The sequence below is a fragment of the Nuphar pumila genome, chromosome 13 (genome assembly GCF_984573655.1).
Source record: "Nuphar pumila chromosome 13, dmNupPumi1.hap1.1, whole genome shotgun sequence".
Lineage (NCBI taxonomy): Eukaryota > Viridiplantae > Streptophyta > Magnoliopsida > Nymphaeales > Nymphaeaceae > Nuphar > Nuphar pumila.
In genome coordinates this window covers 18,844,884-18,859,614 of record NC_143261.1, presented here as the reverse complement: position 1 = coordinate 18,859,614, position 14,731 = coordinate 18,844,884, and the positions used below count along the sequence as shown (strand labels likewise).

The window sequence follows — 14,731 nt, the reverse complement described above, 5'->3', positions numbered from 1 at the left end:
CCATATTCTTGTGAGTATCCCTTAGCAACTAATCTAGCTTTATAGCGCTCTAGGGAACCATCACTTTTTGTTTTGACTTTGTAGACCCATCGACATCCTATAGCTTTCTTATTTGGAGGAAGGTGAACTATTTCCCAAGTTTTAGCTTTATTTAAAGCATCTAGTTCAACTTTCATTGCTTCAACCCAATGAGGTATAGTTTTTGCTTGATTATAATGGGAGGGTTCATAGTAAGAATGCAAGGCTATTAGACAAGCTCTATATTTAGGTGAAAGAGTTTCATATGAGACAAACCTATTAGGTGGGATTGATTCTCTAGAAGAACGCCTAAGGGAGGTTTCTTCTAGGGGTTCATTAAGCCGCAAGAATTTTCTAAAGCACTAATAGGTTGGGCTTCCTCACGCCGAGTGTATACTTGGAGATTGTCACCATTAGTTGGTGATACATCATCATCATGAGAATCATGAGTATTTTCTAAAATTTCCGGATGACTCAAAGAGTCATCATTTGAATCTTCTAAAAGATCATTGATAAACATATAATCAATTTCATTTGATTTTTCCAATATGTCAAATCCATTTTCATCTTCTAAAAAGGTTACATCTTTGGAGACAAATAACTTATTGTTTTTATGATCAAAGCATCTATAGCCTTTTTTATTTTCACCATATCCTAAAAATACACATTCTATTGCTTTAGGTGACAATTTATCTCTTTTATGTAAAAGAACAAAGCATTTACACCCAAAAATCCGAAGACGATTGTAGTCGGGTGTCATATTAAAAAGTTTTTCATAAGGAGAGATATTATTCAATTTTGAAGATGGCATCCTATTGATTAAATAGGTGGAGGTTAACACGGCTTCGGCCCAAAAATTTTTAGGAATATTTTTAGAAATGAGTAAGGATCTAGTGGTTTCCAAAATATGCCTATGTTTTCTTTCCGCTAGACCGTTTTGTTGAGGAGTTCTTGGGCAAGATTTTTGATGACAAATGCCATGTTGTTTTAGATATGCTTGAAAATCATTTGATAAGTATTCTCCACCCGAATCGGATCTAAGAATGGATATTTGACTTTGAAATTGATTTTGAATTTTTGCATGGAATTCTTTAAAGAAGTTAAAAACTTCCGATTTAAAGTTAAGAAAATAAATCCATACATATCTAGTATAATCATCAATAAAAGTAACATAATATGAATAACCACCTTTAGATAGAACCGGAGATGGCCCCCAAACATCGGAATGCACCAATTCAAAAGGTCTTGTTGTCACAAAGGATCTAATAGGAAAAGGAGTAGACTTCATTTTGCCAAAAATGCAATCTTTGCAATTGATATCTTTTTCTTTACAAAACTTGTGTCCAAAAGGAAAAAGATACATTTTAGAGTAACTTGGATGTCCAAGCCTTTTATGCCAAGTTTCAATATTTTTGTCTTGGACATAAGTACAAAATGAGGTATTTGGAAGCATTAAATTATCCATAAAATAAAAGTCTCCCTTCCTATGGCCTTGCCCAATCCGCTTCCCGGACCGGAGATCCTGCACAAAGCACCCTTGGGATGAGAAAGATATTTCACATCCATGGTCGGCTATTTGAGAAACGGAAAAGAGGTTAAGATTTAATTTTGGAACTATTCTAACTTTTGGAACAAGGAAATTTTGAACATTTTTAGAATCAAGAGTTCCAACACCATTTATTTTGAGAAAAGTTCCATCGGCCGTAGAGACACAAGACATTTTTGAATTGGTGTGCACATTGGTTAATGCATTTTCATGAGGGGTCATGTGAAAAAAAGCTCCAAAATCTAAAATCCAAGAGTACGTACCGGGAGGTGATGATGAGGCAATGGCGGCACCGGAGGTGGAAGAAGTGACCTTTAAGATTTGTTGAAGAGCCAAGGAGATTTGTCCAAGAGTGTCTTTGAGATCCCCGTTCTTGCCGTCATCTTCTTTGGTGGTGGATTCTTCAACGGAAGCCACCTTTGGCTTGAATGCCCCATTTAGCTTTGGGCAAACGGGTTTAATATGTCCCGGCTCATAACAATGGTGACATATAATCATTTTTCTTCCACCACTCCCTTGCTTACGAAAATGAGGTGGTTTGTATGTTTTAATATGATTGCCGGGTTTAGATACGGCAAGAACTTCCTCTATGCTTTTACCCATGCTATGCCTAGTCTCTTCTTGAGTAATCTCGGCAATAGCTTCTTCTAAGGGAGGAAACGTGGATCTATGGAGAAGTGAGGATCTCACTTGTTCAAATTCGGGACGAAGCCCAAATAAAAATTGGAACAATCTATCTTGTTCCATTTGTTTTTGTCTAAGAACCACATCCTCCATAGATACCCATTTAGGCTCTAAAAGAGCCAATTCATCCCACAAAGGATTTAGAGCACTATAGTAATCTTGTATGCTCATGTCGCCTTGTTTTGTGGTTCTTACTTTTTCTTGCAAGAAATAAGCTCTTGCAAGATCCTTTTGGGTAAACATACCCTTCATAAAAAACCAAGCGTCATTTGCCCGGCGGAATTTTGCAATATTTGCACATACCTTAAGTTCGACATTATTCATAAACCATGCAAGGATTTTTGCATGGTTGCTCTCCCAATCTTCCATTTGATGATTATAATCTTCAATGGCCTTGAGACGAGCATCGCCTTCAAGTGCTTTCTCTTGATCTCCTTCCATCTTTGTGAGCTTAAGTTGGGGTTCCGGAACGGTTCCCATTACATAACCCCAAAGCTTCTTGCCTTTGAGATTATTCTCCATTGCGGATGCCCACATCATGTAATTTTTTCCATTGAGTTTGAATGATAGATCGATCTTGACTTCCATTGCTACACAAGGAAGATGTGAGAAAGAAAGGAAGTAGAGAGAGACAAGATTTTACCTTTAGAAGATCAATTGGCTCTGATACCATGTAATGAAATAAGCGGAAGAAACCAAGAATGCTAAAGCATTCACTATGTCCCACACGGACAAATGCAACAAGCACAAGAGAGAAAATCCACTAAGGGATATACAAAGGGCCTTATAAAAAGGCTACACACATGAAAAATAATATCACTATTATTGAAGAGGAGCTCTCAAGAGCAATACAACATACATGGGGGGTTCCCCCTATTTATAAGAAGAGGAGACCAAAGGGGCTCCCAATAGAGTCGTTGGGAGCCCCCAACGGTCACATATGTGACCGTTGGGGGCCCCAACGACTCCATTGTGGGGCCCCTTTTCGGTATCCAAAAAATACAAAAATAAAAATAAAAAGAAAAATAAAAAATAGTGAAATACGAGAAACAAAATAAGTACCCCTATGGGGTACTTTGTGAAATGACCATAATACCCCTATCGGGTATTATGGTATTATTACATATGTTTTAACAGGGGGGTGGATTTTTTATCATTTGACCATAGAGCTATTGAGAGCTCCTCAACAACTATATGGGTTGTCCTTTGCCCTTGTGTATTGCCTATATAAGGGGCATTTTGCCCCCCTTTCATGTATGCCTTTCTTAAACATGTTATGAAGTAAAACATATTTATTTTTATACTTGCAAGCTCTCTCTTGAGTGACATTTGTGAGTGTTTGTGGTGTGTCATGTGTGCCATTGTGGCCCTCTGTATTTGCCCATTAGTGGCTCATTGTATTTGCCTTGTGTGGCTTTGTATTTGTTCACACTTTGTATCCTTGTAAGTTGTAGCCCTTAGTGGCATCTACTTGTTCACACTATTGTTTCATTACATTTTTTACTTGGCCATCTCACCAAAAAGAGACGCCGGTTTTGCTGCCCAGCCCATGTTTATATCCAAACATGCCAGTTTAAATAGTTTTTGAAAATTTTCAATTATATATTGAAACCCTCTTGATGGGTAATTACAAGAAAGCATACAAATGCAAAACAAATATACCATAAGCCATCGGCAAGTGACATGGCTAATATTAAATAAAATCACCAAAAATTACAAACTTGCCACTCTTAAGTGGTGGAGGAAATGACCACAATATACTTACACAAGTCTCCAGATTACAGATATGTCAATGTGTGCAGAAACCAAACACACCCAATCTCACTCAATAAGAGACATAACATATGAATACAAGATGAAGATAATGGAAATGGAATAAAAGAAATATTACAAGCAAGCACTTGAACAATGACATCATTTAGACACACACACTGAATGAAAGCAACATGAAAAATAATTGTCACCAACTACCAAAATCCTACAAAAATCAAACAAATTCCATATAACATACAGCTGCTGTAAGACGGTCTGCATACTCTGACTGTGTTGCAAAAAGGCGCATCTGCAAAGAAGTAATAGAAAATTATTGACAATATTCATATTATGCATGGAATTTTTTCTCCAAGATTTAATCATCTCATTCACCTTTGTAGGTATCCCCTACCTTACATTGATTAAAAGTTCTACTTTATTTAGCAGTGTAACAGTGTTGGCCTCAAAGTGTGGAAAAACAAGGAGTTCAAGGTTGTCTGAAGATTGAAAAGATAGAATAAGATGAGCACATTGCACTCACATAATGAGGAGATTGAAATGGGATAAGATTAGCAAGGTGACACTGGTCAAACAAAAAAAAGAAAAAAATTGTTAAGGAAGAGAAAAAAAAATCTAGTAAGAACACGATACAGATACACTAGAAAAAACATCAAACGATCTGACTGATGAGCATGTCTTGGTCTAGTTTACTAGAGACTCTTAATTGTGAGAGTGGACTTTTTGTATGTTGATAATATGTGTATACTGGGGGCAATAGTTAGTTATTTTTCATCCTTTGACTTTATTATATAAAATGTGTATTGTTGCTGATTGCAAAGGTTGATTATGGCCATTTTTGCCCTTTTAATGTAAATAGAGACAGTGTAATAAACTGAAAAAAAAAATTAAGTTAGGATTCGGGTTGGATCCGGACCCGAATGGAGGCACCGCCTCCCGTGTTTTTAAGACAGGGAGGCAGGGGTTTCAAAGAGAACCCCCGCCCCCCCTTCTTCCTCTCTCGGTCTCTCTCCCCCGACCGACTCTTTCCCCCACGTTCGTCCCTGCGGCCACCGACGCCGGTGACTTGCCGTCGGCCACCGCCTTCATCCCGTGTGCTGCAGGGAGCCGACAGCCTCCGATGCCGACGCTGCCGCCGCCGGCGACCACCAGCTTGCTCGAGTCTCCCCTCTGCGACCTCGCTGGCGGCGCTCGCACGCCGACGAGCTTTCCTCAGGCGACCCCCTCCAGGTATGCGTCGCTCCTCTCTTATTTTCTTCTCCTTCTTTTCAGTCGGCGGGTCGACAAGGGCGACGCCCCCTGCCGCCTGTGTTCGACTGGTTGGCAGGGGCAAAAGCCCTGCCTCTCGCCTTTCGAAGAGCCGACAGGGGGCGACACCCCCCTGCCGCCTGTTTTTGCCTGGTCAACAGGGGTTTCCAACCCCTGTCCCTCTCTCCCGTCTTCTTTTCCTCTCAAAAACGACAAGGGCCTTTGGCCCCTGTCTTGTTTCGTCGTTAAGCAGGCCGACAGGGGCCTTTGGCCCCTGCCTCCTCTCCCAAAAGCCTCAGGGAGGCTCCTGCGTCTCTCTTTCTCCTGCCCTTTTTATTGTTCCAGCAGGGGCTGAAGGCCCCTGCCCCTTTTTCGGATCCCCTAATTAGGTGCGCAGGGGAGGGTTCGACCCTCCCTGCCTCTGTCTATCGTAGGGAGGGGCTGGAACCCTCCCTGCCTTCGATCTTCGCAGGGGAGGGCTCGACCCTCCCTGCCTTCGTACCATGCAGGAGGGGCCAAGCCCCTCCCTGCTTACTGTTACGGTAGGGGAGGGGGCCGAGCCCCTCCCTGCTACTTGTTACGGTAGGGGAGGGGGTTGAGCCCGTCCCTGCTCCCTCTTCTCGGGCGTCAGGCAGGGGCTTCGCCCCCTGCTTGTTTGCGTGCTCGACCAGCAGGGGGCCAAGCCCCTGCCTCTTGGTGTATTCGGCAGGCAGGGGCGAAGCCTCCTGCCTCCTGCCTCCTACTTGTGCTAACGGGTGGGAGCTTGGCCCCCTGTCTCTTTGCTCTTCTGGCAAGCAGGGCGACGCCTCGGCCTCCCTCGTTGCCTTCATAAGGCAGGGGCACAACCCTGCCTCCCCGTTGTTCGCTGACAGCATGTCAGCAGGGGCTCGTGGCCTTTCCCCTGCTCTTTGCGCGTATAGCAGGTGCGCATGTGCACGATGCCCCTACCTCTGCTTTCCTTACGTCAGGACGACGATAGTGCCCCTGACTTTCTATTTTGGTATTAGCTTGCTAAGATCGTTACTTTTGCAGCTCGTACGACGGACCCTGCTCGCGCTCCGCGACTCGAGTCGTCAATCGCGTACATCCGCGGACGACAGCAAGCTTGCAACTCTCAAAGGTAGGGAAAGATTGCACAGAAGACTTGGACAATTGAATTGAGTTCAATTAACTAAAAAGGACAAATAAATATATATGCATATATATATCATATATATTTATACGAGTATGCATTTAACTCAATGATGCAGTCTCGCGATCCTTGTCCTTTACTTTGTCGTTGCGCATCGCGCACAGGTTTTGTGTTGCACTCCTGTTTACAGTTCCTTTACTTTGCCGTTGTGCATCGTGCAAAGGTTCTGTGTTGCACTCCTGCTTACAGTTTTTACTTGTCGTTGCGCGTTGTGCGAGGGTTTGCGTTGCACTTCTGCTTACCGCCTTTACTTTGTCATCGCGCTTTGCGCCTAAGCTCTTGTTTTTGCATAGGCGTTGGTATTGCCTTGCTTTTGCAGATGACGTGCAGGTTCTTGCTCTTTGCGTATGCCTTAAAAGCATCCTCGTGGAGGATGCAAGGAGCATTTGTCACTCTCCCTCTTGCGACAAGAGTTCAGTCGGGAGCGAGCGACACATCCTCGTCTAAGGAGAGGGATACCTCGCAAGGATCCTGACTCTTCGTGTGCGCAGTCCTGCAGAGTCGACTTGAGATTTTAGAGAGTTGCACAAAAGCATCAAAGACTACTCCAAATCGAAGCATTTGGAAGGATGTGACTGACTGGTTTTGCTCGTCTTCTTGGCTTATCTCGGGTGATCCCGAATTGGGGGTTCGAGCGAACTTCTTAGCGGGTGTTCTGTTGAGAAACTCGTATCCCGTCTATCGAGGCCGGTATCGAGTCATGCGAAACATGTAGATACTCCGATAGCGAATGTAATTCGAGATAATCACATGCATAATGTTGGCACAAGGTACTGTTGTTTCAAAAGATAGAGTAAAGTTGATAAACTTTACATCTTTGTGAAACACTCCTGTTGAGGCTTTTATTGAGGAGTTATACCCCCTTCATCCTAGAGTACTTGTAGTCGTGCACGACACGTCTAGTACTGCGATGATCGGATGAGACGGTCGTGCGACCTCAAACAACGCTAAATGCAAAATGCTGTAATCACATAAATGGCCTCACATTCGCCTTCACAGGCAAGATGCTCGAGTGGTTTAAAGACCACAACATAGAATTGGTCGTTAGTTAAGCAACCCCTAACGCACCCGTTCGCTTCTGGTTGTCTGTCAAGGGAGAGGACAGATCGGTACAAAAACTCCAATGGACAGGTTGTTAACAACCACCCCACGGGCAAAGATCCGGCCTCCCAAGTCATTGGAGTTAGGGGATAGGGGCTACACAAGTTAGCTCAACACTTCTGCAGAAGTTGGATGCATCCGTGGCACTGCTTTTCAGCCTCTAGAGAATCCTCTCTCAGCTAATGTCGTCCCCTTTGGAGCGGACTCAACTAGCTATTCGGGTTATTGAAAATACATAGAATAACAGACGCCCGAACTAGTCTCAGTTGTTTCTACGTTTTGCTTGCGCGTACCCGCAGACCAGTAATTATCGAAACATAAGGTCTGTTCACACTGGTCGTGGGTCGTGAGATTCGCTTGCACTACGGATTCGCTTGCACTACTGCTTCGCCTGCACTACTGCTTCACTTGCACTACTGCTTCGCTTGCACTACTAATTCGCTTGCTTGCTCGATAGTTCAGTATGCTACTCGTTGAACTGTGCAGGCCTGTCAAGGCGTGACTCTAGTTGGTTAAACTGCTTACGCAGTTCTTTGCGGAGTAATAAGGAGTTTCTCATACTAGTTAAATGCTTATAATAATAACATTATACCAGTTGCTACATATTAGCATGTGACTTGCTTTATCCCTTGGTCGAACTGTTTGGTGCTTATTGTAGCGTAGCACTTGTTGGTTTGCATCTCTTATGATTGATGTGATTGCATACAGCTCGTAATCTACGAACTGGTGGCAACTAGGATTGATGTGGCCGCTTGTCTTATAAGCTGCTTACATATTATGATATAACTGTTGTCGTATGATTGCTTATGAATGGCTTGTGATGTAATGGTTTATGCCTTACGATTAATTTAATTACTTGTCGATGGACTGAGCCATTTTATGGTAATTATATGTTTTACGAGCATTGTTATGAGTGCTTGTCTTATTCAGTTGTTTTGTTTGGCTGACGGGTAGAGTTAGTTACCCTTCGCCCATAGAATCAACTGAATTGTCATATCTGTGCGTTCTCATGTGTCGTTTACACATGCTTTGAGGGCCTATTTGAGGATCGCAATATTCCTTGTGGCAATAACACGATGCGTAGGATTTTATGCTTCTATGTGAAGTGATATGATGCATATTGCTGATATGCAAGCTTGTGCCCATATTGTGGCTACCGACCCCGAGGCGGTCAATGGTTCAGAACACTCAATTATTGATGCATGTATCATTGAGTGGGGTGTCTGTCGAGCACCTGATCTCCAAAGGATTATCTACGAGGGCGTGTATGATCAAGACCAGGTACCCGGCTAGAGTGGTAGATTCTCTGTAAGGATATACACTGTCCACGAACGGGTAGCCGCGAAAACGGTGAACTCCTGTGAGGAAGTGTATGGTTCAAGACCAGGTATACCATATAGGGCGGAATTCCTTGTGAGGTTATACATTTCCCAGACCAGGTGATCCAGCGTTGATCTTGTTGTTTGTATTAGTGGCTATCGACCCTGAGAGCGGTCATTTGTGTTGATGTGTGTATCGCAATGAATTTCATTGGATATGGCATTTGTTGGGGACCCGCTTCCCAAAGGGTTCGCTGTGGGGGTATGTATGATCAAGATCAGGTGACCCGACTAGAGCGGTAAAATCTTTGTGAGGATGTACACTGTCCACAAACGGGTAGCCGCAAAGATGGTGAACTCCTGTGAGGAAGTGTATGGTCCAAGACCGAGTATACCCTCTAGGGCGGTAATTCCTTGTCAGGTCGTATATCTCCCGGACCGAGCGATCCGATGTGGATCTTGTGTTTTTGCTTACCACAGAAAGTTATGGTGAGCTGTGACGATCTTCTGAGATTGTTTGTGATAGCCAACTATGAATTCATAGTTTCAGCTTTCTGTTTTAGCATGATTACATGCTTGACTCAGGTGTGAGAATCAGATCGTTAGCGATTTGAGTTAATAATCATGTTTTGGACCTTCTACGGAATGGTGAGTTTTTCTGAGAAGGTATGACGCCTTAGTGCGTCATAACCGGTGACGGTTAGCCGCGTAAGACTTTGAGAGATGAGGATAGATTAAGGTCGTTCAGGACAAAGCGTTGGTTAGAAGTAGTGAGTGACAAGCTATGTCCTGGTGGTGATTAGATGCAGAGACCTCGTTCTAGGAACGAGGACAAGCTTGTTGCGTAGTAGTTCACAGCTTATGATCAAATGGATCGTATGCTGCGTTGGTCAGTTGCACTGCTTACTTGCTTTGAACTGCTTACTGTTTGCACTATTCGCCTGCTTGCATTGCTTACCTGTTTAATTGTATATCTGCTTTAAACTGCGTAACCTACTGAATTAAATGTACTTAATTCAGTTCCTTGTAGTCTCTTTTGTGCACCTATTAGTTTTTCGTGAAACTAACTCATTATATGGGTACAGGTGATGATTAGGTACTCTACGGGCGATTGCGCGATTGCAAGATGGCTTCAAGACTTTTTCTTCCTGCTCTTAGCTTGAGTCCTGAACGCTATGGGTTTGTATCGGATTTTCCTTGGGATATCCGAATCTTGCGAGTTTTGGTTCTTTTAGCTAACGTGCCCAAAATTGTCAGCTTGCCTTATGATTTATCAAAAGAAGAATCTTCCGTTGATTTCATAAACAAACTCTGAAGGAAAGAGATATTTCTAGTCTCTTGCCTGTTTTTTTGAAAAGGTTCGCAAGTTTGAAATTTGGGGCGTTACAGACAGTGTACTATCTGGTTTTATTATCTTTGATCTTTTAGTTATAAACTTGTAATTAGATCTAGCTATTTATGTTTTTTTTAATCCATAAAAACACATGATACTTTTCTTTCTTCTCCTTTCTTTTATTTCTTACTCTTTTGCTTTGTATAGATAATATGATCATCACTACTAGCAACATTAACTTGTTTAAACAGCAGATTCCTGAGAAATTTGAAATGAAAGGTTTATGTATTTTTGGTATTTTGTTGGTCTCTGCATTGCTTATTCTCATTCTGGTTGTCTCCCGTCTCAGCACAAGTTTCAGAGAAATTTTGACTGCTAGGAAATGATTAATGGAGGATCCTCGATGAGTTGATACGCAGATCGAGGCTAATGCGAGACTTCGTTTCATTTATGTAGTCTCACCAGCTGATCCAACGGTATATGGACGGTTCGGAGTTTGATCTGTTTAACTACATATAGGCCGAATATAGCATATACAATGCATCTAGTGAGTGAGTTCATCAGTGCTCCAGATTGATGAATATGGCAGCAATCATAATGATTACTCATTATGTTCAGTACATCATGTGACTTGCCTTCTTGAAACTTGTATGACCCCAATGAACCACCGATTGAACTGGAAGCATAAGGAAACATGAAAAACCATCCACCGGTTGAACTGGAAGCATATGGAAACATGAAAAAACATTTGAATAACACAAATCAATCCATTCAAACGAAGAAAACCCTAACTTCTACCTCAAGATTTGTCAAATTATCCTCCAGACGAACCATATTTCCCCTCTAACGCTTGTAAAAAGCTACCCAAAGACTGCGTTTCGCAATCGAGAGCCAAAGAAATCGACAGAGACAGAAAGACGGGTAAGAAAAGATCCAAACGAACGATTCCTTGTATTTTAACGCATTCGCATCCATAATTAGAAACAGGAGAAAGGATCAAAAGATGGAAACTCACCTGGATGAAAAAGAAGGCGGCCACTGCAACGATAAGAAGGATCCTCGAGTCGCAGAAATTCCTCGTCATTTTCCGAGTGACGGGTCGAAAACTGAGGTTTCACCTTCCTCTTTTTTCCCCTTCAAACGGTTCTTGCGGGCAATTCTTGAAGAATCCGAGATATTTCCGATTTTCTTTTTTCGTGGTTTGTTTAGCGCTTTCCCGCTTCTTGTTCTACAAGAAAGAAAAAAAGGATTCAACAGAAAATTAGGGTTGGGGTTTTCCCTCCCGAGGATCGGAGATCCATCCGATCGGGTCGTGGAGAAGAAGGAGAAGAACAGGAGAGCGGTCTTCGGATGCTTTCTTGCTTCACGATTTACAGACTGAGACATCAACGAACCGGTCACTGGCTAAAGTCAAAACGTTTTGTCAATTCTCCCGGTATGGAACAAGGCCAAAACTAGGGGTGTCAACGGTTCGGGTTTGGTTAGGACTCAGGTGGAACCAGACTTGGACTAGTTTTTTCGGGTATGGTATTAGGTCCGGACTCGGGTTTAATTAAATCCACTATAAAAAAAACCATAACCTGACCCGATAAAAAACTACATAAACCAAACCCGGACCATGCCCGGTAAAACCATATGTTTTATCATTTTTACATTAAAAAATTGCAGGTCTTAATCGGAAGGTCAGGTCCGGGTCAGGTATAAAATTTCAGAAACTATACCCGGGTCTACACCCCTGCTCGGTCTTAAACTAGCCAAAAGAGCTGAGCTTGGGCTGTTTGGGCTGGATTCATTAAGGCTACACCCCTGGCTCGGGCTGGGTACGTGAGCTCATCGCTTTGTGAGCCAAGCAATATGACCCGATCAAGAGCTAGCTCGTTTTTTAAAAAGATTGTCTTTTTAAACCTTGACAGCACTGGCGGAGCCAGGGGTGGGCATGTCGCCCACCCCAAAATTAGAAACCTAAAAAAAAAATTCGAACAAGTGTCAGGTATAATATCAGTAACAGTTTTTTGCACATTATCCAATAATTCTGTTACTTTACCTTATATTTTTACATACATTGGCTTAAAAGAGTCTTTGATTAGCCCATAAATGAATTGATTCGGACCTAAATTCACACGGGTCTGGACTGTAGTCCGACCTGTATGCAGCCTTAGACTCTCTCTTTCGCTCTCTCTATATGTCTCTCTCCCTCTGCCGCCAAAGCCGAAATAGAACAGGAGAAGACGACCATCTCTTTCTCTGAAACCGATGGCCTTCACCATCAATTTTCGGCGTCTAGATGAAGAGCTGGGAGACCAGAACAGCAACAAGCGGAAGAGATCGGCTGCCGACGATGGTGGTCAGCCCCTCTCCATGGAGATTGATGACCACCCATCTTCGAAGAGGGTGGTCCTCCCTTCCGCCGAGGACCCGGACAGACCCACCTACGATGGAGTCATCGCCGGGAACTTCTGGCATTGTCCCTGAGACCCGAAGTCTGTCCACCCAACCAAAAACTTCTGGCTCCGCCACTGCTTGACAGTATAATATATGTATAAAATATACATAATATGCATTTGTGTATATAATATATGTATAAATTATATAATATTTGAATATATAATATGTAAACCTAGAGTCAAGCTTGCCATGTTCATGCTCAGCTCATTTATGAGTTGAGCCTAATTTTTTAGCTGAGCCTACAGCTATAGCTGCTCGTCTCATTTCCCAACCCTAGATACGTTGAACACTTAAGCTACAAAACAATTTGAAAGTTACCTGAATCTGACTCGGACCATGCCAAAGATTTAACCAACAGCTCCATATTAACCAACTGGGTCAAGACCCAGCTGAGTCGACACTCCTTATGAGGATAAAAAAAGAAACAAGTACACAGTTAAAAAACAGGTAGACGGGTCTACAATCAGATTTTTTGGTAATCAGTTTCAAGTCTACCGGTACAATCATGTTTAATATATTGGTGATTAGAATCGAGTGGCCCTTTCTATATAACATACGTTTGGGATTAAGAGTGTCACCTTCTCGAGGCACATGACCCCAAGGGGAGTGCTTGCCTACTCGTTCAAGCTTGGACAGAACAACTGTCCAGAAATGACACATGACTAGGGGTGTCAACCGGCCGGGTTTACCCAGACCAAACCCTATATGGTCCGGGTATGGTGACAAATAAGAAGACCCGGGTCTTGACCCAAAGGTCCGATTAATACATGGACCCAGGTATAGTTTGTGAAATTTTATACCAGACCCGGGCCCGACCCAAGTTCCAATTAAGACTCGTAATTTCTTTAATGTAAAATTGATAAAAAATATTATTTTATGGGGTATGGATCGGGTCTGGTTCATGTAGTTCTTATCGGGTCCATGTATGGTTTCTCTTATAGTAGACCCAATTAGACTCAGGTCCGGACCCAATATCATACCCAAAAATCTGGTCCAAGTCTGATTCCACCTGGGTCTGAACCAAACCCGACCCGTTGACACCCATACACAATACAATGTTCTTATCGAGGGACCAGGACACGCTATCCCAACACCCAAATGTAAATAAATAAATAAATATATATATATATATATATATATAAGCACCTTGCTAAATGAAACATGATATTGAATTTATGGTGTTTTTCAAAACTCTGACCGTACAGACGTGATCTATATGCCTTTTTTTATATAAGAATCACTTATCGGAGCGTTTGGTTTTGATGCATAGATAAAGTTTTTATAAGGTTTAAAAAACCAACAGCATACTATTTTCATAAATTTTTGAGGCTTCAAATACCATTTTTTCCATCCAAAATGAATGATCTAAGCGTCGGTTTCTAGTAAATAAATCATGCTGAACACATCTGTGGGGTCAGAATTTTGAAAAAAAAAAACACTGAAAATCCATTAGCTTGTTTTGAACTAATCTATCGATTCAAATTTAGATCTAGCATGACCCAGCTTGAGTCCCATTCATTTGCAGTCCCATTCATCACGTAGGATGCTGCCTGATCACCTGATCTGATCTCCCAAAACCGTTGTATCATGTGAACACTTGCTGTGTTGTAATGCAAAACCAGCACCAATTAAGAATACTGCAACGTGCTATGGCATAATGGCTTTTTTTCACTTTAAAACTCTTCAAACATAAGGCAGCAAGGAAATAGCTTGACTTTTGGATCCTACAGTCACCTCATCACTGCTACTGAGAATAAAGGTAAAGACTTCAAGTGATGTACAAAACCAAAACGCAGATACATGTTAGTGTGTGTATTTGGATTCAGGAAATTCAGTGGAACTGGAATCCCATTCCACTTATTCCTCTTTCTGGTCTGAAGTGGCTAAAGAATTTAGTGGAAGTAGATTCCAATTTCACTAAATTTCCTGACAGAAACAACTTCCAAGGATAACTTTGCCGCCCCGGAAAGACGAACATGGCTCCACTTTCCACAGCATCGCATGATCAAGTGAAAACGAGCAAGTCATTGTAATAGTTTCGGTAATGAAAGCAAAATTGACTAAACCGTAAGGCA

The 14,731-nt window shown here is 42.3% G+C and overlaps 1 protein-coding gene across 4 annotated transcripts in view; it reads right to left on the bottom strand.

Annotated features, from left to right (window-relative positions):
• Positions 1-11,630, bottom strand: part of LOC149817985 (alpha-1,3-mannosyl-glycoprotein 2-beta-N-acetylglucosaminyltransferase-like) — a 57,666-nt gene extending 46,036 nt beyond the window's left edge. For 3 of the 4 annotated variants that reach the window (XM_089986468.1, XM_089986467.1, XM_089986466.1), the window contains exons 1-2: positions 11,227-11,630; positions 4,260-4,310 (exon numbers count right to left, since the gene is read on the bottom strand). In XM_089986468.1, the coding sequence (XP_089842594.1) occupies positions 4,260-4,310; positions 11,227-11,295 (120 nt within the window). In that variant the 5' untranslated portion in view covers positions 11,296-11,630. Of the gene's footprint in view, positions 1-4,259; positions 4,311-11,009; positions 11,083-11,226 lie in introns of all 4 variants that reach the window. The other variant, XM_089986469.1, reaches the window with a different exon arrangement.
• Positions 11,631-14,731: the final 3,101 nt, after the last annotated feature.